Source organism: Vulpes lagopus, chromosome 2 (genome assembly GCF_018345385.1).
Source record: "Vulpes lagopus strain Blue_001 chromosome 2, ASM1834538v1, whole genome shotgun sequence".
Classification (NCBI taxonomy): Eukaryota; Metazoa; Chordata; class Mammalia; order Carnivora; family Canidae; genus Vulpes; species Vulpes lagopus.
The window spans coordinates 147,886,805-147,914,146 of NC_054825.1; the positions used below are offsets into that span (position 1 = coordinate 147,886,805).

A 27,342-nucleotide genomic window follows, 5' to 3' on the forward strand; every position below is an offset into this window, starting at 1 on the left:
CACTGCTTGCACTCTTTAAAAAAAAAAAGAAGAAAAAAAAAAAAAAAAAGAAAACATGGAAAAAGTCTGATGAATTTTTTAAAAAAGCTCAAGTCATCCAGTGTATTTTAGTTTAAATTGAATTGAAGCATTTACTTTGAATTGAGGACTTTTGTGTGTGTGTATATATGTGTGTATGTATGTGTGTGTGTATATATATATATATATATATATATATATATATATATAATCTCCCAATCAGTTTGGCTAGTGTTCAGGCCGAAGTGTCGAAGTTAACTTTGAAAGAGAATAGTGATTATGAGGAGACAGAAAAAGAGCCTTTTCTGCCAGGAAAGGTTGGTTTCATGTTTCAGAAGCCGAAGTTGGCGTGAACTGAGTGGGTTGGTGGTGCCTCCAGGGTAGACAGGGCTCTGCTGTGAAGTGTGTACCCGGGTTGCAAGGGTGAGTTCAGGCCACCAGTTCCAAGGATCATCCAGTATTGACTGCTGAGGAAACAGGTCTTTTCTGAAAGACCCCTCTGTGGAGAACTTAAGAAAGCTGTAAGGTCGTAGAGTGACCATAAAGGAGGATCTGGATACTCAGCCAGAGGAACTTCGTTGAAGGTGAACTTAGCAAGGTGAATGAGGAAAAGTGCTTAAAGAAAAGGATGAAGAGACAAACCAAGCCCTCTGCATCCAAGGGTTCATCTGAAATATTTCACAACATTGAGGGGGCAAAGGGTAAAATGTTGGAAGCTGATCCTTGGCAATTTGCCAAGGCCTGGGAACAAAGCTTATTCTATATCCTAGGTTATTTGATGAGAAGAGGAAGGCAAATGCTTTAAAACAAAACAAAACCTCTTAAAGCTTGTTTCTAGTGTGTTAAAGTTCATGTACTAAATAGATATTCATGTTACTATGTTTCACATTTTCTTGTGCACATATTATGGACATAAGAGTTTTTAGTTTTTCAACATACATTTGTAAGGGGCATGGAACAATCACAATTTCCTGATTATTAGACTGGCTTTTGGCAGTTTCAACTTGAATGGTCATTTTTTTAATGGTCCCGTACTTCCATGCAAAGCAAGATTGCACATGTGTGTGCACATGTGGATCTTTTTTGCCGAGAGTCAAGATGTTATGTATGTATGGTGTTAAGGCTTTAGATGTATTATTCACCTAAGTTTACACACATAATCAGCCTTTTCCTGGCGGTTCAGAGTCTTCATTTGTGCTGTAAAGTAGAAAATACTATGGTTCAGGGTGTGGCTTATGCAACCAAACTTCCAGAGCTGAAATCCTAGCTCTGCTTGCTTACCTTTGACCTGGAGGAAGATGCTCCATCTCTCAGACCCTCCAGTTTCTCACCCATAACCTGAGCGGATAACAGTACCTGGCTCATAGTGTTGTTGCAAAGGTTAAATGAGCAAATGTGTGTAAAGCACTGTGTGCCTGGCAACCGTGGAAACAATACGTGGTAGGGGCTGGTGGTGGTGGTAGTAAAAGCAGTGGAAGTACTCACGATGCCATGTATCTTCAGATGGATTGAAACTGAGGCTTTTTCCTCCATCAGACAGCCTCAGGCTGCAATGCTTTTATTTCTTCTTGTGTTGTGTTACTGATGTGTTCTCCTCTGTTAATTTGGCTTTTGCTGGTCTTTTTTTTTTTTTTTGCCTCTGTCTCAAGCAGAACAAGCACCCTACTCTGAGCCGCCCTCTTTTTGGGATTTGATGCTTTTCACCCACAGAGGGGCTATAGCTCAGAGAATTTGTCTTGTGGCAGTGTGGAAGCCCTGAAGAGGGCTCCGTTGCTCGTGGATGGCCTGTCACCAGCAAGCCTAGAAGAGAACCATTTCTTTGGCTCTAGGGCCTCCAAATGAAGTTATACTCAGTCACTGTACACATTACTTGTCTGTCTCAAAAACATCATGTTAGTCTCTGTAAGCATTGAAATTATACCACAATCTGTTACCTTCTCTTGGCATTTCAGTTTTTATTTTTAATATACTGAGAACCTGAAGTACGAAGTGACCTAGGCCTTCCTGAGAAGCCTCGTGTGGGGGATAAGTGGGTTATGAGTTATAGTAACTGATAAATGGTCTCCAGATTAAAAAAAAAAAAAAAAGGCAGAATTGTATTTCTTTTAATTTCCCGTCATTTCTCTATGCCTCCTGCTGGCTCACAAATTCAGCTGGAGCATCGTGCTTGCCTAGCTTGTGAGAACAAAGGTGTTGGTGCATCATGTTGGTAATGTGGTAGGGTCTACAGGACCGAATGTTTCTGGGGCCACCCTCTACTAAACTTAAAAGTCATGCTCTGAACAGAGTACTGGGGCTTCATGTTCCCCAAAAGGTACCCTATAGGTTTAGTTGATCTTGTGGCTTAAATAATTTTAATACTTCCTATACTTTTTTCCCCCTCTTTCCACCCCAAAATTGCTTATACCTGAAATAGGGTTTGCTTTGCCCCATCTGGATTGTGGAAGCTTACCTTTCCCCCCTACTTCCCCTACATTTCCTCAGGGAGCTTGCTGATGCCATTAGCGGGAAAGAGAACACCTTGGTTCATTTTTGCAAAAGTAATCTGAAGTCGTTGAACAAGAAACTGAAAAACTCGCTGTACTGAGAATTTGGTAAACAGCAGCTGCAGTCACTTACCTTAAAAGCCAGCACTGCCCATTTCAGTGGCCACCACCCAGGTGCCTATCAAATGAGTAAAGAAACCAGAGTCCACTAAATTAACAGGTCATCAGTTAATGACACCACAATGAAAAAGAAAAAAAAAACTATGCTGCTAAAAAAAAAACTTTTAGATCAACTCCTTTCTTTCCTTGAATATCTTAGGCATTTGTTAAAAAATGTAAAGTTTGTGAATAGATGGACCACTGTTTACAGGTATTTTCTTATATCCTGGGTATTTCCTTTAACAACATTTGAATGGATAAGGATTTTTGGAAAAGGCTTCCCGTCCCTGGCGAGGGGCAAGACAGAACGTGCTACCTGTCGAAATGCTATAAGGTCTGAGGTCAGAAGGAAAGCTAGCAAGATTTCACTGGTATCCTGTGCTGTGTGTTGAGGTGGTAGGAACACGTAGGAACCTGCCATTGGGTCTGTTTGTTTTTTAAGTATATACAGTTTGATTCCCCCCCCACCCGCGCCCCACCCCAGCCCCATGACATTTTTTTTCAATTGTGGTTAAAAAGCACATAATGCAAAAGACTATCTTAACTGTTCTAAGTGTACGTTTTAGCAGATGTCTGTGCAGCCATCACTACTATACACTGCATAACTTGTTCATTATCCCAACCCGAAATTCTACACTTCCTGAACAATAACTCCCCACTCTCCCCTCCACTCCATGCCTGGCAACCTCTGTTCTTCTTTCTCATGTAAGTGAAATCATACAGTATTTGTCCTTTGGTGTCTGGCTTATTCTACCTTGGGAACTGGGTTTTATGCGTATTTCTCTAACAGGTTGCTTTCGGGGATGGTATTGATAAAAATTTTTAAATTGTCCAAAGCCCCGAGTCTGAAATTCTGTATGCAGAAGTGCTAGTCTTTATTAAACCAAGTGACTAAAATGAGGTGGCATTTTAAGAACTCCATATTTGATTGTTGCTGTCATTAAAAAAAAAAAAAATCACTATAGTCAGAAAATTTCCCATACCTGAAATCATAAAGTTTCTTTAAAAATCCACTTTTTTGTCACTGCTACTGCTGGTAGTCTGGTTATGTTGGGAATCGCTGCATGTCTTACTGGCATCTGGGGGTCTCAGCAGGGCTTGAGGGAGGTTTAGCCTCTCCTAATATTAGAATCAAGTTTAGCAGTGTGTGAGTGGGCTTCAGGAGGCAGTAGTATTGACATGTAATTGTCTTAACCCACATGCTTTAATGCTTAGCCCTCACTCCGTCTGTAGCCCTACCCCCACCCCAGCAGCATTTGGGGTCCTCTTCTGGAATCTAATGCAAGTTACAAAGGGAGAAAGACCCCCAGAGAGAGCAAGAGACCCTGTCAGTGGGCAGAAACATGATATTAAAACATCACAGCTAGGTATTAGAATACTGAATCTCCCCCCTTCCCTATCCAAGAAATTCCCCATGCATTGTCTAGATGTCTTTAGGATTGCTCCTTTTGATTTTTCTTAAGATGGTCTGTTCCACCGTTGGGGCTGTGCCACTCTGCGCGGTGGGCTTGGAGATCCTGAGTGGAACAGGCGACCACAGTGAAAACAATGCCCCGGAGTTACGTGTGGCTTTTGTTTGCTTGTCCCTGTTTACCTATTCACAGCCATGGATCCAGTCTGCTGTGCCGTGTAGTACCGTGAAGTCAGGTATACTAGCGCCCCGTTACATGGAGGGTTAAAAACAAGGACAATCCCGACTCCCTGCCCTGTCCGTCTTTCCCTAAAAGACACCGCGTGTGTCAGGATGACAGAGAGGGGCACGGCCAGACCCACGTGTGGCCGATTCCCCGGTCGGGTCTGCCATGTGCTTTTGCAAGCTGCAAAAGTGTTTGCCCTAAAGCCGCTTTCCCTGCACGGCCGGCTCCTGCGTTTTGTTACCAGAACCTGGGGCTGCTTTCTTAGGAACCAACTGAAGAAGGAGCCAGGCTGGATCTCATTTTTGTACATCCTGTGTTGTGAAAATGTATTCTTAAAAAAAAAAAAAAAAAAGAAAGAAAGAAAGAAACGAAAGAAAGAAAGCGAAAGAAGGGGGGGAAGAAAAGGTTGCCATCCAGTGGAGGAAGGAGTAATTCCCAGCTTCATTCAGGAAAAACGCAGGCTGGAATATGCTTAACTATTTTAACTTGGCTGGGGATTTTTATCACCAGAAGGGTTTTTTTAGTGACATCCGGAGCCAAATGGGTGCCGTGTGCCTTTAAGGAAAGAAGTGCCTCACCAAACTTCCCTGTAGTTGTATCTCACCGTTTGGATAGGGAAGGAAAGTGTTAATTTCTTATTTGTACACTTTTTTTCCCCCGACTTCCTTCCTATTCACTTCATTAAATCTAGAGGCAGTTCAGCATGGGAGCCGTCTGTATGTTGAATTAGGGCTCGCACTCTTGCGCAACACGTCACCAGTCGGAAACTGGGGGTTTGCTTCTGTGATTTATTTCATTATTGTGCTGGTAAAAGGTTTGGAAGGGCATTCTTTTCGGGGTAGTACTTTAGCATTGTGTAGCAAGTTTTTTTTTTTTTTTTTTTTTGGTGGCCCCCCCCACCTAGCACTGAGTTGAGTCAGTTGAGCCAGTTTAATAAATAATTTTTTAAATAAAAGAACAGTTTTAAATTTCCATGAATAATTTTTACTTCCATGCAGGAGTAAGCTTACTCTACTTCTTTAAGTGCGAAAAGCACTGGGAAATATTTAGTGAATTGATTTCCATTAGAAAAAGACCCTTAGAAATCCCTGAACATAAAGTACTGCATATGGATGTGTTTGGGGTCTTTGGGGAGGAGGGAAGATGTTTTGTAGCTGACTGCATTCCTGCATAAAACCTTAATTTAAGGGGAATAATGGTCAGTACTTTGTGTGTTTCCTTGTGATTTCCAGAACCTAAATTTAATATGAATCTGCACGTATTAGCAATTGTCATAAACATTGTTTCCACTAGTTCTTTTTGCAATTTGTTTTCGCTTCTTAGCTACTCCCAGATTCAGAGATTGATAAATCCAAATATCACGAGCTTGTGCTTTGTTCCGTTTTTGTTTTGTTTTTTCAAAATTAAGGGGAGGGGGGTGAGCTTAGAGCTATCCTTTTCACAACTTCCCCCTCTTCATGTATCCCACTGAAAAGAAAAACAATGAAAAATTTTACAGCAGGAAAGTGAAAGGGAAGTGTCACAGTTGTTCGGGATTTTCTTTAAGGAGAAAGAATGACATTGTATTAAAATGTTTGAAATTGAGAACATGCACATTGCTTTTACTGACATGTATTTAATGAAAAAAAAATTCTTTTATTAAAAAAAAAATCATCTTAGATTGCTCCAAAAACATGCAGTCTATTTTTTAAGCACTAAAATGAGGTTTAAAATACCAAAGAAAAAAAGCATAAATTGTTTTTAATTTTTTAAAATAAATTTGAATATTAATTTGGTTTTTTTTATTGGCTTAATTGTTAAAATGAGAGTAAGAATCAGAAACCATCTGAGCTAAAAATCTCTAATTCTGCTGCCTGGAATAATAAGGGGGAAAAATATGATAAGTAGTTGTCAATATTAAAACAGGCTGAAGGAGGAAGGCTTCGGGCCTTGTAGTAGGTAGAATGAAACAGCAGATTTGAGTATCCACAATCCTTTCAGTATTAAATTTTCAGTAAAATAAAATTACTTGTATATGAAAACATAGCCTTTCCCCAGCTCTCTTTTTTTTCCTGATCAGCTGATGAAGAGACTAGCAGCTCGCTGCTTTGCTGGCTTGTTAATTTTATCCCCACTAACTGTGATTTCCGATAGCCGGCCTGCTGATAGTGGTAAGGTAAATATCCTTTTTCGTTGCCGTCTTGAAGATTCAGTAGAACTACATCCCAGGCATGTGTAGGTGTGTAACACATCAAAAGCCGGTGTTCTCCGTATTTCTGTGTGCAACTGGGTGCTTGAGGAGAGCAGTACCATTAACTGTTGACAGCCTTGCATGCTGTATTTATTATTAGCATGTTCAGTCTCCAAGATTTGCGGGACAATTTCCTTTTCTTAATCTTCGCTTAGCTGCAGTGTGTTTAGCTGTATAGTGGGTGTCCTGCTTTTAGGCAAATGAATATTAATGAAATAATGTGGAGCTTTTTTTTTTTCCTTTTTTTTTTTCTTTTTTCCTCATAACTCATCAGATCTCGCCTCCTTCATAGTGGTTATCTGAACACTGTAGGATCGTGATGGAAATTGTCTTTTGATTATTAAGGCCTAGCCTCAGACTGTCCCTTAGGATTCTGTCTCTGTGCATGTTGCTTCTATGGGTTTGCACATTGGAGGATGCATAGAAAACATTCTTTTAATCCCACTAGCATTTTTAACATGCCAGGTTGTTTTGTGTTCTGCACCAGGTTTTCTTCATAAAACCTTTCTTTTTCAGGAGGCATTGTACACAAGTGAAAGAAATTATGTCTGAGCTGTAATCACTCTTTATATTGATTGTTATACTCACATGATCATAAATATTAGCCATGTTTGGTGCTGTGGAGAAATGAAGGTAATTGCTTTATGATTAGGGCTCTTTCAGCTACGAGAAAGGATTGATTAGCATTTGCATACTGGAAGCAATATTGAGAGGCAGGAGGAACAAATAACAACATCAGTTATTCTGTGTGAGAAAGCAATCTTGAAATGTAATTTAAAGGTTTTTTTAAAAAAATTTTTCTTTTTCATGGTCAAATTTTCTTTTATCTATTTTTTATTGCAGTTTTTCTTTTATTTTTCTTAAGTTTTGAGATTTATCAGGGTGGGGGGAAGAAAAGTTTAAACTTCTGGGTCTGTCACATGGATCTTTTAGCCATTTACGAACAGGTTTCTTTTATACCTGGTTGTTTTTATAGCTATTTTATTATCTCTCTGCATTAGTGCTGCTGGCTCTGGTTTAAAGCAAGCGTTTGCAGGTAATTGGAAAAAAGTGTTTGTTGTTTGTGAGTGTGTGTGTTCTTTATCAGATGATTTAAGTGCGTTTACCAAGGAATGTGGCTTTGTACTTCCTGTTTCCTTGTTTACTAATTGCTACGTTAGAACAAAAATCTGGATGGAATTCTGATTTATGTTGTGAATCATGAGTAAATTGATGTAAAACCTCAAAAAAGGGTCAGAGCTTATATGATTGTAAGGATGTTTTCTTAGAGGGATTTTTTCTTCACCCATCCCTTGTTTTGTTTTGTTTTACTGTTCCTCCCCCCCCCCCTTTACAGTAATGAGACAATTAAGGTCTTTTTCTTACATTGAGCTAAAATTTCATTTGGATTCAGTTATCTTTCAGACACTTAAATGTATAGCTCTTTTTGTACTCGTCATTTCTTCTCACAATTAGTGTTTCCGGCTTTCAACATATTTTGTTCACGGATTAGACTTGGTTTTAAGATGCATTGATTCAATATGGCGGTCTTTGCTCTTTCTTCTTACTTGACTGGTTACTGTTAACTTCTATTTTTTTTATTATTTGATTTTTGTTAGTTTAATTTTATTCTTACTACTCAGGTTGGCTTTTTAAAATTTTCTTGGTGATTCTCTTGTCTTGAATTTTCTTCCTTCGTTCCCTGCTACACCAGGCCATTGAAGACGGCAATTTGGAAGAAATGGAAGAGGAAGTACGGCTCAAGAAGCGAAAAAGACGAAGAAATGTGGATAAAGATCCGGCAAAAGAAGATGTGGAAAAAGCCAAGAAGAGGAGAGGCCGCCCTCCAGCTGAGAAACTATCCCCAAATCCCCCCAAACTGACGAAGCAGATGAACGCCATCATCGATACTGTGATAAACTACAAGGACAGGTGAGTGTTTCACTCTTAAACCTTGATCATCTTCCCCAAGAGTATGATTGATAATTCACCACAGAGCAAGATTTAGGAAGGTGTGTACTGGGGCGTTAAGGTTCTTTCTACTTTCATGTTTCACAGCTTTTGCCCCAAAGGTGTCAGAAACTTTGTACCATATTCACAATGGCTGCTCTTGCTATTTGGGATGCTATTTTACCAGCTATTATTTGAGATATTTGGAAATAGTTTAGATTACAAAATTAAAGTCTAAGCTGGAGGAGGATTCTTAAGGATCTCTAAAATACCATCCTTTATGGGGAAGGATTTGGAATGGTAGCGTGAAATTCTACTTTTGGGCTGAGTTGTTAGGGAGAGAAGAATCCTAGCATACTTAAGGTAAATATTTCATGTCAAGACTCTGTTGAAAACCAAACAGATGCTTCGTCAAAAATACCATTCCTTCTTTCCTTCCAACACACTTGAATATCTGAGTGCTTGTTTGAACCATCTCCTTCTTCATAATGATACTACTTAGCATGGCATTTCAGCAGATGTAACTCGTTTTCATGGAACTTTTCAGTGTGATCGTTAAGAAATCTGTGCTGGACACTATTATCCCCAGACCTGTGTCTGTCAGCCCAATACAGTAGATAAACTAGTTAGGCTACATTTTGGGTAGTTGTTTTGGTTTCTGCTTGATAATCATGTGATGCAGTTTTCGTAGGAAGATCACCTCTCCTTCCAGTTGAAGAATTAGGAAACAAAAGAATTAAACATTGTATTTCTCTTGATGGCAGAGTGGCATTGATCAGTTTTTGGTTACCATTTTTTTTTTTTTTACATTAACTAGTGTTGCTCTGTACACCTGGGAGTATTTAACATGAATAACTAAGTTGTGATTTTAGTTTCTCATTGTGACTTTAGTGCATGTGTATTACCAGGAAGAAAACCTCATAATAAAGATGAAGTAGTATAAAAAGGAAGAAACTTTCCACCCAGAGGTTTTTTTGTTAGGTCTAAGTTATATTTTCTGTAATAAGTCTCCAGAAATCGTGAAAAGTGGTAGGAGGAGGTGTGTGTGTGAAAGAGTCAGAATTTCATGCCCCTCTTTGTGTCCCAGATTTTTTAGGTTCTCTGCTTACTCTTTTTTTGTTGTTCTTTTTTTCTTTCAAGTGTATCCCCTTGCATATTTCAGAAGTGGCAATAAAGAGCAGCCCTATTATATTGGGTTTGGGTAAGCTGCTCATTGACATGGGTATGACAGCCGTCCAGGAAAGAAAATTTGGCCACAGGTCGTTTCTTTGACCAAAGCAAACATGCAGACTTGTTTGTATACTAAGAGTTAGTAACACTGTCAAGTTTCTCTTCGTCCCCAGCCCTACCAATAGGTGTGCCACAGGCAGGGACAGTTTCTAGGAAGCCAGCTTGAACAGTGATGATGCCTTATTTTATCAGCCTCTTTGTGTAAGGAAAAAAAGTAGAAAGAATCACTCTTGCATATACCACCAACTCTTCTGTCTTTGTCTCACGGGAGCACAACATCTGTTACTTTGACCAACTATGCCTTGTTCATAAACTGTTGAGTGAGAAGGGCCATAGAAACGCTGAGAAGAGCCAAGAAGAGGTTTAGAACCTAGGCCTTCTATTCCAGGTGATGGCTAGCTCCTCCTTTAATGGCATAAAAGAGGTCACCAGCTGCTGGTCCACATACTGCCAACAGATTGATTTGTTTCATGGTTCATGTTGTGTAGGGCCTGGGTAGAAAAAAAGCAAACAGATAAAACTGGAAAGAATTTCTTATAAACCTCAAGTGTTTTCCGTTATGTTTGCAAAACCCAAAAATCATGCTACATTCTACCCAAGTTTCCCTAAGGTCGCAATTGGTGGGACTGAAGAAGTGGCTCCCCCCTCTCCATGGGCTCTCCTGATCTGGGGTGTCCCACTCCCCATCACCTGCTCTCATCCTACCAGTGTGGAGTGCCTGCTGCCATCTGTCATCATGCTTTTCACACCTGGCCTGCCTGACTCCTTTATATTACCTGCAGGCTCCACAGCTTTTTGGGTTTATGACTTCCTAAAACACAAAGCTAGGGGCTGACCACTTTCCTCGAAACCACCACAAAATTTGAGGTTCCATCCCTTACCCTTCAGCTGAGCACAGCTCTGTAGGTCACAGCACAAGCTGTAGTCTGGGTTCAGCTACCCTTGGTTGAGTCTAACTCCAGGGTTTACTACCTATGGGGCACTTGGGCAACTTCCTCAATCTCTGTGAGCCTGTTTTCCTCATCCACAAAGTGGGATGATAACCATAACTGCCTCTAGAGGTGTTAGGTGAATTTGGTGAGTTAATATAGACCAAGCTCATGGAGTCGTCTCATTATTAATAATCAGCCTTTCAGACTACTTTTAGCTCATCAGGTGGGTAAATGGAGCTCTGAGTGCTTTAAAAGAAGCATCCTTCCTAATAGGATTTCCGTCCTATTTTTTCCCCTGAAAACAGAAAATAGTTTCAATGGGACTGATTACTGAGCATGTCTTTGGTTGTAGTGTAGGGGAAGAATATTTAAATATTTTAGCATGCAGACATTAAGTACTTTTTTCCTCCCCTTTCTCTGGTTTTAATTACTTATTTAACCCTTTCTTGAAAAGTACCCTCCTAAGGCTCATTCTGTGAGCTTCCACATTTGGGTACATTCTGGGGTGTATGTACTCAGTTACTGCTGTGTATTTCATGGATTTTTTGTGTGTGTGTGTTAGTAATCTAGAAAAAGCACTTATTCTGAATATTTCTGTGTTTTATTTCTCTTACCAAACTTGGTGCTCAAGTAGGAGGCACTCAAATTAGTAGGGCCTTAATTGGATACATTGTTATATTTTTGTTGGTTTTAGAAAATACTGCTGGGAAACTCACCTACCCTTCCATGTGTTGAGATTTCTGTACCATTAAAGTCAGCTACTAATATAGCAATTCAACCTACCTGTGCAAGAAATACCACCTGTACTAATCTCCCTCCTATCACCTCAGCCAAATGTTAGGGCTCTGACAGTCATACAGATTAGCAGTGTATTAAATAAGAACTGCCATCTATATTTAACTGATATATAAGAATTAATTAGCTCTCATGAGACAGTTTTTTCAAAGTTCTTGCATGATTCTGGGACAGATGTATCTTTCTTTTTTATAAAGAACTAGGATAATTTAAGCATCTATTTATTGCCTTTGTTTTCAGTGCCAGGCCTTTTTTTTTTTTAAAGAAGGATACTTTTTCAGATGTGACCCCAAAGAGCCAATAATTTTGTGTGATTCAAAAATGTAAGATCCTCTGTATAGATTGGTGTCTAAAGGTAGTACTGGTCAGCTACTCTCTTGTTTCTGCCATTTTCTTTCAAGTCGAGGGTTTGTTAGAAGGTTTTGTTTTGACTCAACTATATCATGCATTGTTTTCTGCCTCTATACAAGGCTTTTAAAAATCCTGTTCTAAGATTATGTAATATTTAACCTAAGACTCAATTTCTTTAAAAAGGATTCATCCTAATCTGCATCTGTAACTCTTTAAAAATTGCTCCAGGGATGAGATCAAGAATAAGGTGTTGAGGGATAGGGTCTCAGAGAGAGAACTGTCCCAAATCTAGAGACATGGCTTGGAGTTACTTGGATAAGGGAAAGATTCTAGATTGTTTCAGGGTTGTAGCTGTCTCTGGTTCAACTTCCCACAACCCAGATGCATCACCCTCATCACCTCTGACGGATCACCATCCAGCCTCTGTGAGGGTGCTCCCAAGAGTTAGTTCACTATGTTAGGGGGCATGCCGTTCATGACACTGAAGCACACCTCTAAACACAGTCCTTTCCTTTGTTTTTTTTATTTTTATTTTTTAGTCCTTTCCTTTATTAAAATGGATTCAGTCTTCTGATTTCTAGCGATTCTACTTGGACCTTCCAAGAGTAAATCTGTCCTCATTCCAAGAAATGTCCTTTGTGAACGTGTCCACCTAAGGACACTCTCCTTGAGGCTGAAACACCTCCCTTTGCTCTCTGAGTGATATCTAAATTTGTACCACCTAGTCCCATTCCTTAGGCACATCCTACCTTCTTAGTGTCCCATTTTAAATATGACGCCCAGAGCTCTGAAGGTATTCTGATGGCTAACTGCAGGGTGGCCAGCTTCCTTGATCTGTACACCAAAATTCTGTTACCGTAACTCAGGAGTGTATTAACATTTTCCAGCAGCTCTGACACAGACTTAACCTTTATGGAACATGGGACTTGTTGAAAAGCTCCCTCAAAACATGCAGAAAGTTCTTTTGTCACTTGAATACTGCCAAGGTTAGCCTTCAACTGAGGATTTTTCTTTTTTTTTAACCTGTATTTACTGACTTCATTCTTTTCCCTGTGCAGTTCCATTTATCTGATTCATGTCCCATCCTTATAGTCTACTTTTACAACTTAATTTTTAGGGTTTAAAAAAAAAATGTTTCCTTGTCTAAGTCTTTTGGTCATCAGAAGATTTGTTATAAGCTGTTGCTGAGAACCTTCTAAAGGGCAAAGGACAGGTCTCAATTATGTGCCCCCTGAAAATCACTTCAGGTTGACAAGAAAAGTAACTAGTAATCCTAAAGTCGATTAGCCATCTGCGAACTCACATGACCATGCCATCATGTCACGCACATTCATCTATACTTTGTCAAGGCTATCAAAAAAGGCTGAAACCAAGAGACACCACATTTGTGGCCTTTCCAATCTATCCACCTGGAAACCCTGCTGAAAGAATGAAATGAGGTTAGCCTGCCATGGTTTTTTCTAGGCGACCCCCTGCTGGTACTTAAATGATGTTATTTATCTTCTCTAAATAGCCCTGTGGCATCAGAATAATTTCTTCTAAATTTTTTACTGAGGGTCTACATCAAGCATAGCAGCCTTGAGTTTCCTTTTTCATTTTGACATGAGGACCCTGGCACTCTTCTCATCTTCTGACTCCATTTCTATTCTTTGTGATTTCTTAAACACTATTAGAAGCAATCCACACACTCCTTCAGGATTTAATTAGTTTGCAACTGAAACTTGGATTCATTTGAAGCGCCTTCATATGCTCTGTTGACTCTCCCATTGGTAGCTTTTGTTCATTTATTGTGCCTTACTTTTCAAATCTGAGCATTGTTCTCATCCCTAAAGAATCTGGAAACAGAAGATGAGGTCATGTCATCTCCTTGCTCCCTGATAACTGCTTGAGGACTGTAGCAGGAACATTCCAGGAGGACTGGCCATGCTCTCTGCAAACAGTTGGGATTTCAGGTTGAGCGCTGAGGATGGACACAGGGAAGCAGTGGGGGAGGCAGAAAATACCTGTCTGGCTGGTCTGAAACCAGGTGGATGAAACCCTGGCCCCCAATGGGGTTGGGGGTGGGGTGGGGGCAGGGCTGGTGACCCCTGGGCTGGGCTCCTTCCTCCCTGACACTCTTGGGGCTCTGCTGTCCTCCCTGAACAAAGACTGTTATCTTCTTGCCCCAAATTTTAAGAAGCCTGTCAATATGTCTAAGAATGGTGGAAAGTCTTGGCTTGTTCCAAATTTTAGCTCCTCACATTATAAGAAATCATTCATTCATCTTGGAAATATTTATGGCCTTCCTCCCTTATTTTCAGCCCTATACTGCAGAACAGGGACAGTGGGTTTAAAAGACAACAACAACAACAAAAAACACCTCAAAGTGCTTATCCCACTCATTCACTGTATGGGCATTGGAAGAGATAGTCTTCCTACCAGATGGGGTCTTCCTTCGAACAGGTGGCTGACCAGGGGAATTTGGGGAGGGAAGGGGTCATTTGAGCCCATGATACGAAGGTACAATGACATTTTCCTGTGTTTAGAGTCACTTTTAGAAAACAGAACTATCACTGTAAAGACATTTACCTTGGGAAAGGAGAGGCAACATTTCTTTCCTTTACCTTTTAGAACCCTTCCAAGGAAGGACTCCATAGACTTCAAACCTTAGGACTAAGTGTACTCGTTTACTTCCTGTACACACCAAAATCACTTGTAGCATTTCCCTCGGTTTCAGGAAGGCCAAGCTGCTCTTTTTGAAGGTCCACATCTCATCAACCCATTCTCCAGAAGGGATGGACTCCTCTTAAAAATGTTGCCTTGTTCCAAGGTTTTCTCTCAAGTGCTTGACCTGAAGTGTATTGTTCACTGAGTGGAGGCTTTCCCTCATGGATCACCATCCAGAGGTTTCGACCTACAGTGGACTGTTCATACCTCTCCAAAATAGATTTGTAGTAACAGAGATTTTTAAAGCCAAATCCATGTTACTGTATTCTTTTTCTGGTTTTTGTTTTGGTATTTTGTACCTTTTTTCTTTGCTCAAAGTGATCAGATCACTGACCTGTGTAGGTCTGTCCCCATGCACTCCTTATTGTGATCATTTGACATTATTTGCTGGGATCTCTTTTCTGAGGCTTGCATCCCCCACCCCTCTTCATTAATTTCAGCTCACAGAACCTTGCCCATCTTCTCTGTATTATTTACATCCTGTTCTATAAAATGTGTAAGATAATATTTTCTGTTGCCAAGTTTCTTTCTTCATGACTACATGTTCTGAGACAATGTGATCTGGTTTTGGCCTCTGTAGCCCCGTGGCTAACATTATCATCAACCTAGTGTCCCAAAGGCACAGCAGAAAAAGCATTCCCAATCCTGTGCCTTATTCCTGATACTCACTCCGATACCAAGTTCCCTCAACACGTGCATAAGCATCTGTCTTGGACACCCCAGCTTCTGAGGCCTCACACACTTCTCCAAGTAGGCCGTCTTCATGGCAGGCCTTGCCTGGGGCAGCCATGTGCTGCCTGTGCCCCCCACCTCCAGGCTGCTCTTCATCCTGCTTGTCTGGGGTATGTATGTGAGCCTGCCTCACTGGTAACTTGCATGGCTTCCCATCGCCTAGTGGATGATAATCGAACTTCCTAGCACAGTTGGAAAGGTAGTCAGTCATCCAGGGTCTGGCCTTGATGACCTTCCCAATTTCCTTTTCTGTCATGTCCCTGCCTGTTCCTCCTTTTATTTCAGACATTCCAGCTCAGTCTCTTTTTTTCCGCCTTTTGGCTCCTGGGTTTATGCTTTTCCCCCTCTGCTGTGCCCCCAAGCCCTTCTAAAAGCCAGCAGTGGCTTCCAGAAGGTATTTTGTAAGCGGCCACACCTGTCACACCTGCCTAGGCTGTGTATGCCAGAGGGCGTTGTCCTCCCCTAGAGTTAAGGTCTGGATGAGAGGGAAGTTTCTCCTGCGATTTCTCCTGCTTTATTTGCCACCACACCAAGGGACACCAGTATAGCAGGTTCAGAATGGCTCAGTGGAAGGTGCTTCCCTAGAGGCCCGTGGAAGGGCCAGAGATGTCAGGTGGTGGTTGTCCTTTCCAGTGGAAGCAATTTACTCGAAAAGCGTAGAGGTCTGGGACGCAGTGCCAGCTACCCGGGTGGTGTCATCTGGAGGGCCCTCCTTAGGCTGGCGGCTGTCGCAACATGCACTCCAGCTACCTGAGGTAAGTAGGAGGAGGAGCCAGCCTCTCCGCAGCAGATGCTGCCTGACTTGCCATTGCTTCTGGAGTGTGGATGGAACCTGTGCGCAGAGAAAGGGAACTGGATTAACAGGCATTTACAGGTTTCAGACAAGCAGGAGAAGTCTCAGAGACGTTAGGAAATCATTTTTTTGGGGGGGTCCTCTCCCCTTTTCTGTAGAACTGCGTTTTTTCAGAGTGTGGTTCCACACACGACCTCGTGTGGTCTGCCCCCAAATCCCATGAGGAGGCGGGGCAGGCAGGTGAGCAGTCCGAGGCCTGGAAAAGGGAAATGACTCCCCCCCACAACCCCCCACCCCAAGGTCACCCAACATAGAAGGAAGAGCTGGGCTGGGGCTCGAACCCAGGTCTTCTGACTCCGGTGTTCTTTCTACTCTACCGCAGGTGTAACGTGGAGAAGGTGCCCGGTAATTCTCAGTTGGAAATAGAAGGAAACAGGTCAGGATCTGTCTTGCATCCCCTTGTCTCTGAATACAGGTATCCCTTGGCACAGCGGACAGACCGACTCCGAAGGAGCCGGGAGCACACTTCTCCACGTGCCTCCCGACCCCCCACCCGCACCCGCACCCGCACCCCCCGCCGCCTTGGGCTGGGACACGGGGGCGCACGGATACTCGAAAACACCTGTCAGGGCTTTCCAGCGTGTCTGTGCCGTGCTGCGGTTTGGCCGTGCCGGGTCTGTAAACGCCCTTCGCACACAGGCGGCGTCGGGAGCCCCGGGCAGGCCTGCCTCGCTGCATCGCCCGCGACAGGGGGCTTCCGTGGCCTCTCCCCGCCCCGCCATCCCAACCCCGGCTGCCAGCGCAGCTTCGGGCTGACTTCCGTCGGCGGCCTCCTAACTTCCGGCCGCCTCAGGGTAGACGCTTCCTGAGCCGCGCCCGTGGCGCGTGGCTGTCCAGGAGGGCGCGAGGAGCCGTGTGCGCATGCGCCCGCGCCCGTATCTGCCATCATGGCGGCGGGCCTGCGGAGGGTTTGCGCCCTGGGCGTGGCTTCCGGGGCCCCGCCCCTGCCACGTGGTCTCCCCATCGGCCTCAGCCTGCTGGTTGGCCCTCCGGGTGCTGCTTCCGCTGCGGGTGCGACACGGAAATGCTCCTGTAGAGGCTTTGTGAGAGTGAGGCGGTGTTGGAGCGGCAGAGGGGGATGCGCACGATTTCCCGGGGTTAGGAGCCGCTAGAACTACATGGAAGGTTTTTGTTTTTATTTTTATTTTTTTGTTTGCTTTCAGTCAGCCTGAACTTTAAAAGGGTATGATCCTTGACTGTCCATATTCCACTCTTCTGGGTTGACCCCGTCACATCCTTGACAGCATTTTCTCCCCACACTAGTGTGGGGTGATCCAGTCTAGGGCCAGGAGGAAGAAGCCTTGAAGCTGCTGCTCCCCTGCGTTCCAGAAGGAATACCCATCCCCAGTCGTGTCAATAGGATGGTTAATTTGAAGGTGGGGGTGACCTGCGCCTGCCCCATGTCTGTGCGGGCGTGGGACTGTTGGAGGGCATGGTGGATTTGTTTGACAATTCTTGTTGGTGCTCAGGAAACAGCGTTGGGTCCTGGAACCCAGACACCCTAATAAATGTAGGGTGTACTGTGGGACATCAAGAATTGGGTTCCATTTTTGCCATCACGGAACTCAGTCTGGATTTGCATTTGGGATTGAATCAACAAATAACTGGACTTTATTAGTGGGGCCACTTTATTTTTATTTTTTTTTTAATTTTTATTTATTTATGATAGTCACAGAGAGAGAGAGAGAGGCAGAGATACAGGCAGAGGGAGAAGCAGGCTCCATGCACCGGGAGCCCGATGTGGGATTCGATCCCGGGTCTCCAGGATCGCGCCCTGGGCCAAAGGCAGGCGCCAAACCGCTGCGCCACCCAGGGATCCCAGTGGGGCCACTTTAAAATAAGGAAGCAGCTTGGATAACAGCTTCCGCCACCCCAACAGGGAAAGGAGGAGGCTTTATGGTCCAAATGGCATGATGTGGCTCAATGGCCAACCCAGCCAACAAGGACAGACATAAGCTCATTTTACCGCTCTTCCATCAAAACGGTCTTGTGACCATGAAAAATGGACTAATCACAACTTAAAAGGGAATTGGAAGCCTCCGATGTCATGCCTGGGCTTTTTGGCGGGGATGATACGGCTGAGTGTAGTTGACACCTAGATAGATACATTTTTATGGAAGGCACATTTAAACTACAATTTCGAGAGCCATAGCAAGGGCCTTGGCGTCTCCTCCCTCCGGGCTCTGGAGTCTTTCTCGTCCCTTACTGTCAGGTATGCTGCTTTTTTTCCACCCCCATGTGCCGGAGTTTATGATGTGTGTTGTTCAGAACTTGCATTAGGATGAACAGAATTTGAAAGTTCTTTTCATGTGTTGAGAAGCACTGAGCATTTTCTGTATCAGTCTGTGCGAGTATTGAGAAAGGGGGTAGAGAAATGAATAAAACGGAATGCCTGAAAGCATAGTGGGAAAGAGCTATAAAGGAAGAACACGTACCCAGTTATGAGTACAGTGTGGTGTACGGGGGGCACGGTGCAGGAGAAGTAAAGGCCTCACTCAAGTCTTCTTGTGGGCAGGGTGAGGATTCCTATGTAGACCGCAGGGGTGGTGGACGAGGCAGAAGCACTTGGTCCCGTGTGGCGGGCAGCCATGGTGATAAGGAAAAGCAGGACCCTCTAGAGACCATGTGAATCCAAGAAGGACGGGTCCCTGCAGTGCAAGGAATGGGGGGAAGGCATGGGACAAGGCAGTGGGTATGAGGACGGATGTGACTTCTCAGAGGTGTGACTGATGAGACTCCAGAGCAGATGTGAGAGAGGAGGATCTACAGATCACCCTTGGGTCCTTGGTAAGTGAATGTGGTGCCACTCACAGGAACTCGGGTGAAAGGACAGGTGGCATGTGTGGGTGCCACGTGCACGTGTGCACAGCTACCCCACCCAGCCTACTCCCTCCCTGGAAGTCCGATTTCTCTCTATGGCTATAAACTGCCCTTGATGTTGTGATTATGTTGCTAGTATTGACTATCCCTTCAGGACTAGCCAAGAAGCTCTTTTAGATGAAATTTATTTTTAGCAGTGTTGTCACCAGACATGGTGTCTTTCTTTAATAGGGGAGAGAGGCTATGATCTGCTATGGATCTCGGTCTCAAGCACTTTTGTGTATAGTAGCTCTAATTAGACTAGAGAGAAACTGTTGTGAAATAGTAGTGTGACCAAGTAGACACACTTGTAGAAAATCTTCCTTCAAGGTGAAGAGCCTTTCTTCCTATATTGGATATTTGGCGCTTAGCCTCAGGGCTGACAGTTTATCTTATGTAGCTACAGCCTGGTGAGGTCATAACTTCATGCGTTGTCTGGGATGGTGCTCCCCAGACTGGGGTCCTCAAACTCCAGCCCTAGAGCTTCTGCACTTAGAGACGCTGAGAAATCTGACCAAAAATAACCTGTTGAACTTTGTTCCACCTGGTGTATCCCCAAAACTCCTTGGACGAACAGACCCCTTTTTCCAGGGAAAACAGTTAAAAATCCATGAAGCATGTGTTCCATGGAGCACACTTTGGGAAATGCTGAGGAGTTGCATTTCATCCAGGGAGAGTTTGCTCAGGGAAATGTGGGTTTCAGTACTTTATTTTTCCCTCATAACAAATACTGATACTTTTCATCTGTTCAATCAAATAGGCTATTTTGACTCCTGGCGACTTGACACTTATTTATGATGCTCGGCCAATTATACCCACATAAAGCAAGTGGGCAGCCTGCAAATAAACTTAGCCTGTTCTCTTTCCAAGGCGCAGAAGGCCTCCGGAGGCTTCCAGGGTCAGTCTGGCCCGGAAATCCAGGGTCTCTGCCTCTCAGAGCTGCAGACTAATACCAGCATAAATGACCTCTCTCTGAAGGAGGAGGAGGAGGAGGAGGAGGAGGAGTCCCAGCTGGAATAACAAACCAGATTTTCTTACAGGCTGATAAAACTGTCTTTAAAGCCACTCTACAAGCATTTTAATAAAAAATGGATTGCTCCGTAAGATGGCAGTTATTGGACATATATGTTCTTTCATATTTGTGGGGGAAAAAGAATCTGCCTCTTTCCTTAGAATCACATGTCATATGTCTTCCTTAGGAGTTTGCTGAAACAGCAGTTTAAGGCAAGGCAGTGCTCTGGTGCCCCCTTTTACCCACCCTTTTAACACAGTGACGTTTGGGACCTGTGGCTCAGATGGGGAAGCGTTTGATTTTGTTTGCCTGTGAACGTTTTGTGCTTTTGAGTTTGGTCACCTTTCAGCTGAAACCTTGGAAGAGTTTTTACTATTACAAAGTAGAGACACAGGGTTGGATCAAAGGATAAAAATACCCAGGGGAAGGGAAGGTGGGTCCTTGCCTTTTGAAAGGACAGCATTCTTCGAGTCCTGTCCAGGTCTACAGGAAGACATGACATAAACTGGTGAAGTAGTTGACCAAGGTCACAGGTGAACAGGTGGGCAGTAAAGACTCTATACTTTTACCTGCTCCTGGGAAATGTCAAGTGAAAAAAAGGGGAGAAACAACCAGACATCCTGGCTCTTTATTTCTAAAAGAGTCACGTGATAGATGATAGATCTCAAAGTTTCCTCAAAATGATTGTCTAAGCAAGTAAGTAATATTCTTGGAATCCCATGTCCTGGTGAGCACCTTTGATTCAAAGTAATAAGTTCAAGGAGAGAAACCTGAAGAAAGAAATAGGAACTTAAATAGTATATTAGATTTTGATGGTTGTGATACATTAAAGATTTTATGGAATTATTCTTTTCTACTATTTATTTGGCCTTATGGTAGAATTAAAAGATGCCAGTTGGTGAAATGTGCTATTTATGGTGATATAAATAAAAGTTGATCATATACCCCTTAGATATCATTTCCCCGGAAAAAATTAGATTAGATTTTTGACTTACAGCATGTTTTTAAAGAAGGTAGCCCAGTAAAAGTGTTCGAGACCTACTTTATTTATGGATAATGATATGGTTCCAAATTACATTAGAGTGTAAATTCTCATTCTGTTGAATCCAAGTATGTTGTTGTGAATATTTATTTATGCTCTGGCATATCTCCTTGTGGTCCTTAGTTTATGACTTTTTAAAAACCTACTTGCAGTTGTACTGCATTTACAATTTGATGCTCTGTGTTTGTGTTTTTGTTTATTTTTATTGAAGGTCACAAGGATTTTTCCCTTCTTTAAGGTATACTCTTCAGATTCAGAATTTCAGACTCTAGCATTCCTTTGCCCTTTTCCCAATAAATATTCTGGATGGTTTAAATTAGTTATTTTAAATAATACTGTGATGAACATCATTCATGTATGTGTCTGTAATATGGACAAACCTATGTTACATATGTGTGTTATTAGCCTAGAATAGATCACCAAAAATAGAACCATGCAGCAGGGTAAACTGTATTTAAGACCCTTGATAAAGCCTTGCTGCTTTTTCTTACTGAGCTGAGTGAGCCCTTAATCAACTGCTAACATCTGGGCATTTACCTTACATTAACCCAATGTAATCGTATTTTTGTTGATAACTTGGGCACGTCCTGTATCTATAGTCCTAACTCAACCCTGGGTGATTTTTAACAGCTACCACTTCACTGTGAAAAGCAAATCTACCCGCATCGCATTCTGTTTTGCCATAACCTCCTGTATTCTTTAGGTTTCCAAGTTGTTAGGAATTATCAATCAATACTCAGTAAGACTCAGGTGAGAGATCGCAATAGTGAACACAGCATATGTGCTTGTCACACCTGTTTTGTGCCTGGCTCGGGTCTTTGGGGGCTCTCTGGGAAGTGGGTGCCTATTGTGTTTCAGGTGCATTTTTAAGTGGTTTGTATTTAACCCTATAGGAATCTGACACTGAAAAGCAACAGCATACTTTGACCTACTACCCTCCAATATTGAGGGCAGTTTTTTTTTAAGTTTTCTTCCCAAAAGGGTTCCTGTGTTTGATTCCTTTAGGATTATACTTTTTCTTTTGTAAAATCCTTCCAAGTGATTTTAACACAGTTTTTTTTTTTTTAAAGTTTTCTTCCCAGAAGGGTTCCTGTGTTTGATTCCTTTAGGATTATAATAACTTTTTCTTTTGTAAAATCCTTCCAAGTGGGTATTCTAAATCATGACATCTTTTTTTTTTTTTATGGAGGCAGGATAGGTTTTGTTTAGTTTATTTCCATGTTAGAAATAATTAGGTAAATTCTCTTTTTTCAGAAGTATCCATTATTCATGATTGTCAACGAATTAGCCTGGGTAGATAAAAAGAAAATCATGAAACAAAAACCAAAAAATCTCTCACCCAATACCTTATCTTCTTGGTTTAGGTTTGCAGGGAAGGCACAACAGCTGGCATTTTAGAGGAGTAGGTTCCTTAGCGTGCATTTCAGGCTTCTGCCCTCTTCCAGATTTGTCCTGCCTAACATGCAATCAGAAGTAAAGCTGATGTTTATATAATGTTCATCACGTATGCTGTCACTATTTAGAGTCCCAGGAGTACAGATGTGAAAGTAGCGTCATTTGGTTTATTGAAGTAATGGGAGAGAAGTTGATTCCCAGATGAAGCACAGCAAAGTTCACCTCACTTGTGTGTCTGTGTATCCGTGCGCATAGAGGCCGTACATGCAGGGTTTGCAAACCACCATGCCCATAGTGGCACACATGCCACGACACCATGGCCGTGTGTCCCTGTGCCCATTCACCTCTGTGGAGGGGAACCTCGGGGCAGCTTGCCCACCAGCACCTGTAAACTCCATGAGGTACACACTGTTGTTTTATATTTTAGGTTATACTCCTCCTACCCAGGTTCTTCCTTATCCGGGTCATGGTTGCTCTTCTGTGATAGGTCACTATACGAAATAGAGGTGAAGTCATGGAACATCAGTGCATTCCTTTTTCAGAGGAGGGGAGCGGGTATCGCTTCTGTCATGGAGAGCAGTGCACTTCCAGCCAACAATTTATACTTCGGCCTTAAATTGTATAAAATGACATAATGGAAAATACCTGGGAAGGGGGGGTGGTAAGTTAAGCATTTCAACAGAAACAGAACACCTTCGGCAAACCATTATACAATTAGTCCATTGTCCTGGACTTAAAAAAAACTTTCCAGCACTGAAAAAAAAAAAAAAAGGCATTTGAAAAGGTATATTGAAAAAGCCTTTGCTCAGCTTAAGTTTGAGAGAGAAATGCCAAGAATTCAAAACTCTGGCAGGCTGTTTCACTTCCTTTTTAATTTATTTTTTTTAACCTTTAATTTAGGAAAGAAGTTCTTGTAGTGATCTGTCAGCAAGTGGTTCTCCTACCTCGATGCATTCTTTCTTTAAGATTTTTTTTTAATTTATTTTTTTTTAGAGTGTCCATACACACTGTGGTGTGTGTGGAGGGGAGAGGGAGAAGCAGACTCCCCACTGAGCAGGGAGCTGGACTCCGGAATTGATCCCATGACCCTAGGATCCTGACCCTTAACTAACTGAGCCACGTGGGTGCCCCAGACTCACTACATTCTATAGGTCTTGTAAAGCTGGATGCCTTCCTGACATTCCTGCCTGAGCTGGCCCTATAGGTCATGTAGAGCTGGATGCCTTCCTGACATTCCTGCCTGAGCTGGCCCTGCCTCTGACAGGGATGGGGAAGGTTTTTAGCTACGTTAAGATGTTACCACCCTCTTTGGAAAAGAGAGAAGAAAAAAACCCACATATATAAAAGAATTAAGTTCTGAGCAGTGAAGTACGAAGGGTTAGTGTGAGAGGAAGAATTTCTTCCCGTTGTTAGGGAGGATGGGTTCTTGAAGTATGGCTGGAAGTATGGAGACTGGGAATTAGTAACTAAGTAGGCATTGGCCGTGGTCTTCACAGGCACACAGGAAAGAAGCTGTCCTGACCAGAAGAGTCAGGTCATGAGTACAGACAGGGTTTGCAGAGAATGAGCTGAGGAGCGCTTTGAAAGCCAGACTGAGATGTCTGTATGATGATCGAACCAACATCCACAAGAGGTATTTTCCCGTAGCTTCCAAGTATTCCAGTTGCTCCTGTCCTCTGTCCTTAGGGAGACAGGAGAAAGGAAGTAGGATGGGAATATTGAGTCATATGAGCACTAACTTTTGAAACCATCTCAACAAAATAAATTTGGTATTATTTTCTGAGTGAGAATGTTCGGCTGTCTCCTCAATGAGCACAGGTCAATTCTGGACGCGTCTCATCACAGGATCTAGAATCCTCACAACCTGACTAAGGGTAGAGACATCAGACCAAGGTTGTTTTGGCCATTTTGCCTCGGTTCGAAAGCACTTTATCACATTCCTGGTGTAAACAGCTGATTCCTTATTTCACCAGTCTTACAGTTGAAAGCAAGAGTCTGTCCATCACAGGTGTACAAAGATGTCCTTGTAACCCATCAATAGAAAAATGACACCATCTGTTGGCAATGTACAAAATGACAGCATGAAGATGTCATTGAGGGTCAGGTGTTCAATCTTGAGTTTACAAAGGGGTCTGACTTTTGATTGTTGAGAAGACAAGGATAGAAATAGGATAACTGATGCCTTTCAGATACTCTTGTTTCAAACAGGTAAAATGTTTGTGTATATAAATCTCAGAATGGTAGGAAAAGAATCCAGAAGTTGTGGCCCTGTGTTGAAGGTGATAGTAAATAAACTGGTTTTTGTCATATACCTTGTGGTATGATTTATGGAGGTACAAACACATTTATCAGCCAGGGGTGGGGGGAGGGCGGGTAGGGGTGGCTGTGGGGTGGGAGACGCTTGTTGGTTCTTCCCACGATAACCTAAAAATCCAATTGCCTGGTAAACTGCTGTGTTCTTAAACCTCTTGTGTGTGCCCCTGATTTTCATATTCATGAAGCTCATATATGTATCTTTAAAAAAAAATAAAGCAGAGACCCAGCTTAACAGAAAAACTCGCCCATTCCTTTGACAGAGGATTTTCGGTTAATTTATGCAGGCCCCTATGCTCTTCAGCATTTTCCCCACTGGTTGCTAAGCAACCATTTGAGTTACTGCGCATGCCTTTTTTATGATAACTGTCATTATGAATATTTTTTAATTATACAGCTGGGACTATGGATTAAAACAGCATATTGTCACTCATTCTTAGCCACAGCTTCTAGCATCCTTGCACACTCCTGGGCTCACCTTCCAGAATTTACATGGCCGTGATTGATGTTTATTTTTTGGTATGTCTGCCTTCACAAAGGAAGTAGAGACGGCATTGTAAGGGAAGCAAGATTTTTGTGAAAAATGACTCCACCATACCTCACAAGCTGCCATTGATCTGGATAGGCCAAGTCTGATGTTAGAATCTTGAACTAAATTGGATCTTTGTTCCTTTGACTGTGCCTGCTTCTAATATTCTAAGTGATGTTAAAAGCTTATAATGCTTTATAGACTGTTTTTCAGAGTTATAAATCACTAAGCATTTGTTGCTATTAGTATTTGCTTTCAAATAAAGCTACCATGGATTTGAGGGAGGGTACCACATTAATCCCGGACACACAAGGCATCCGTACTTACTAAATGTGTTCTTTTCTGCCCAAATGGCTCCATATGCACAGGAGTGCAGTTAGGCAATCTGAAGGGGTTCCTCTGGCAAATAATAATAAAGGTATGCCTGGGTCACAGTGTGTAAAATGCTCTCAAAGGAATAAGACAGAAAAGAAGGACACACAAAAGCTTTTCATTTGAGTTTCCAGAGTACATTCTAACATACCATTTCCTAAGTACACAGGGAGTTTGAAGACAAAGGAGCGTGGAAATAAAGCTATTGTATTTTTTTTTTTACCAAGTCAATTATTATTCATTTAAAAATGGAATTGTTGGTTGAATAGGACATTTTAAATATTTCTATCAAAAAGCAGAGATGGGTTCACTCGGAAAGGAGCTCACAGTGGACTTCCCATATCCGATGTGTGACAGAAGAGGGATCTAATGGCATTTTAATGTGATTTCAGAGTTAGCACAAGGAGCATTAATCTCGAGGACAGTTGTGGGATTTCTCTTGATTTAAAGGGCCCTGTGTCTATAAGCATGGGATACAGTTTGCTTTTTTGACATTTTCTGAAATCTCTTTTTGGTAGCGTATGATCGGATATGTTTTTGTTTGTTTCTCCCACCCTACAGTTCAGGGCGGCAGCTCAGTGAAGTCTTCATTCAGTTACCTTCGAGGAAGGAATTACCAGAATATTATGAATTAATTAGGAAGCCGGTGGATTTCAAAAAAATAAAGGTAGATATTTTGTTTTACAAGCTTTATAAAAAAAGAAGGATAAATTCATTGAAATGATGACAGGACTTGGCAGTGTCATCCTGTCTGACCCCTATGGACACCCCCCGCCCCCCCACACACATGCCATCTAGGGCTTGTCACTAGAATGACTCAGATATCCTTGGGCCTTTATATGTATCTTATTAGGTCTAGAGCACATATTGTATGATACTGCGTTTTATTGAAGAAGTTTCAAACTCTTCTCCCCCCCCCCCCGCCCCCATCTTTTTGCTGTTCTGGTTTCCCATCTCCTGCTCCTCCTTCCCCCTTACAAGAAGGGACACCCAAGTGTGGTATCTCTGAATGTCGCCCCCTGGAGTTGTGCAGACCTGCATCCCCTGCAGGGCGGTTGGCTGTGAAGACAAAGGGAAAAATTAGGCTTTTTTTTTTTTTAACCGAATAATGATTTTTTGCATTTTTTCCCCTCTCCTTTTCTTTCCTCTATTTTATCCAAAATTTGCATTAGGAAAGAATTCGTAATCACAAGTACCGGAGCCTGGGTGACCTGGAGAAAGATGTCATGCTTCTCTGTCACAATGCTCAGACGTTCAACTTGGAGGGATCCCAGGTGTGTCTTGAGTTGTCTGAAAAATGTTTAACCTTATAGGTGCTTCTGTGCTTTTAAGTGATACATTTCGTTTTCTACGGTTTGAATCATTGCTACTCCCTTGGGCAGAATCAAAAATAAGAAATAAAAGCCTACAGTTGCTAGCTAGCATGTAAGTAAATTGTGGCTTTGGCACTTCCAAATTAAGGCCAGCCCCTTTGTACCATAGCTGTGCTAGCTCCTACTGGGTGTTTCCCTTCAAGGCTTGGCTTCTAATTGGAGGAATTCCAGGAAATCACTTAGTGTAATGCTTAAAAGGCTAGAAGTACAGTTTTTGCTTTTGTAGAGACTGTGAATTTGATGATACTCACCTTCGTTTCTCTGACCATAACCTTGCATCAGGAAGTGAAACTACTGTAATTTAAAACAAAACAAAACAAAAATACATCTAGAGAAAAACCACTGCCTCTGATTGCTTACAGAAAATGCTTGTCAAGCCAGCTGCAATA

General features: G+C 42.4%; 1 protein-coding gene and 1 long non-coding RNA gene across 2 annotated transcripts in view; both read left to right on the forward strand.

The window, feature by feature from the left end:
* SMARCA2 (SWI/SNF related, matrix associated, actin dependent regulator of chromatin, subfamily a, member 2) overlaps window positions 1-27,342 on the forward strand; it is a 173,140-nt gene that overhangs the window by 125,863 nt on the left and 19,935 nt on the right. Inside the window, 4 exon segments of the mRNA XM_041745079.1 lie at window positions 8,224-8,441; window positions 16,381-16,434; window positions 26,142-26,247; window positions 26,753-26,854. Of these exon segments, the coding sequence (XP_041601013.1) occupies window positions 8,224-8,441; window positions 16,381-16,434; window positions 26,142-26,247; window positions 26,753-26,854 (480 nt within the window).
* Window positions 4,611-7,488, forward strand: LOC121485064. Its single transcript, XR_005986191.1, has 3 exons — window positions 4,611-5,107; window positions 6,360-6,455; window positions 7,047-7,488. It is a non-coding gene; the product is annotated as an uncharacterized LOC121485064 (long non-coding RNA).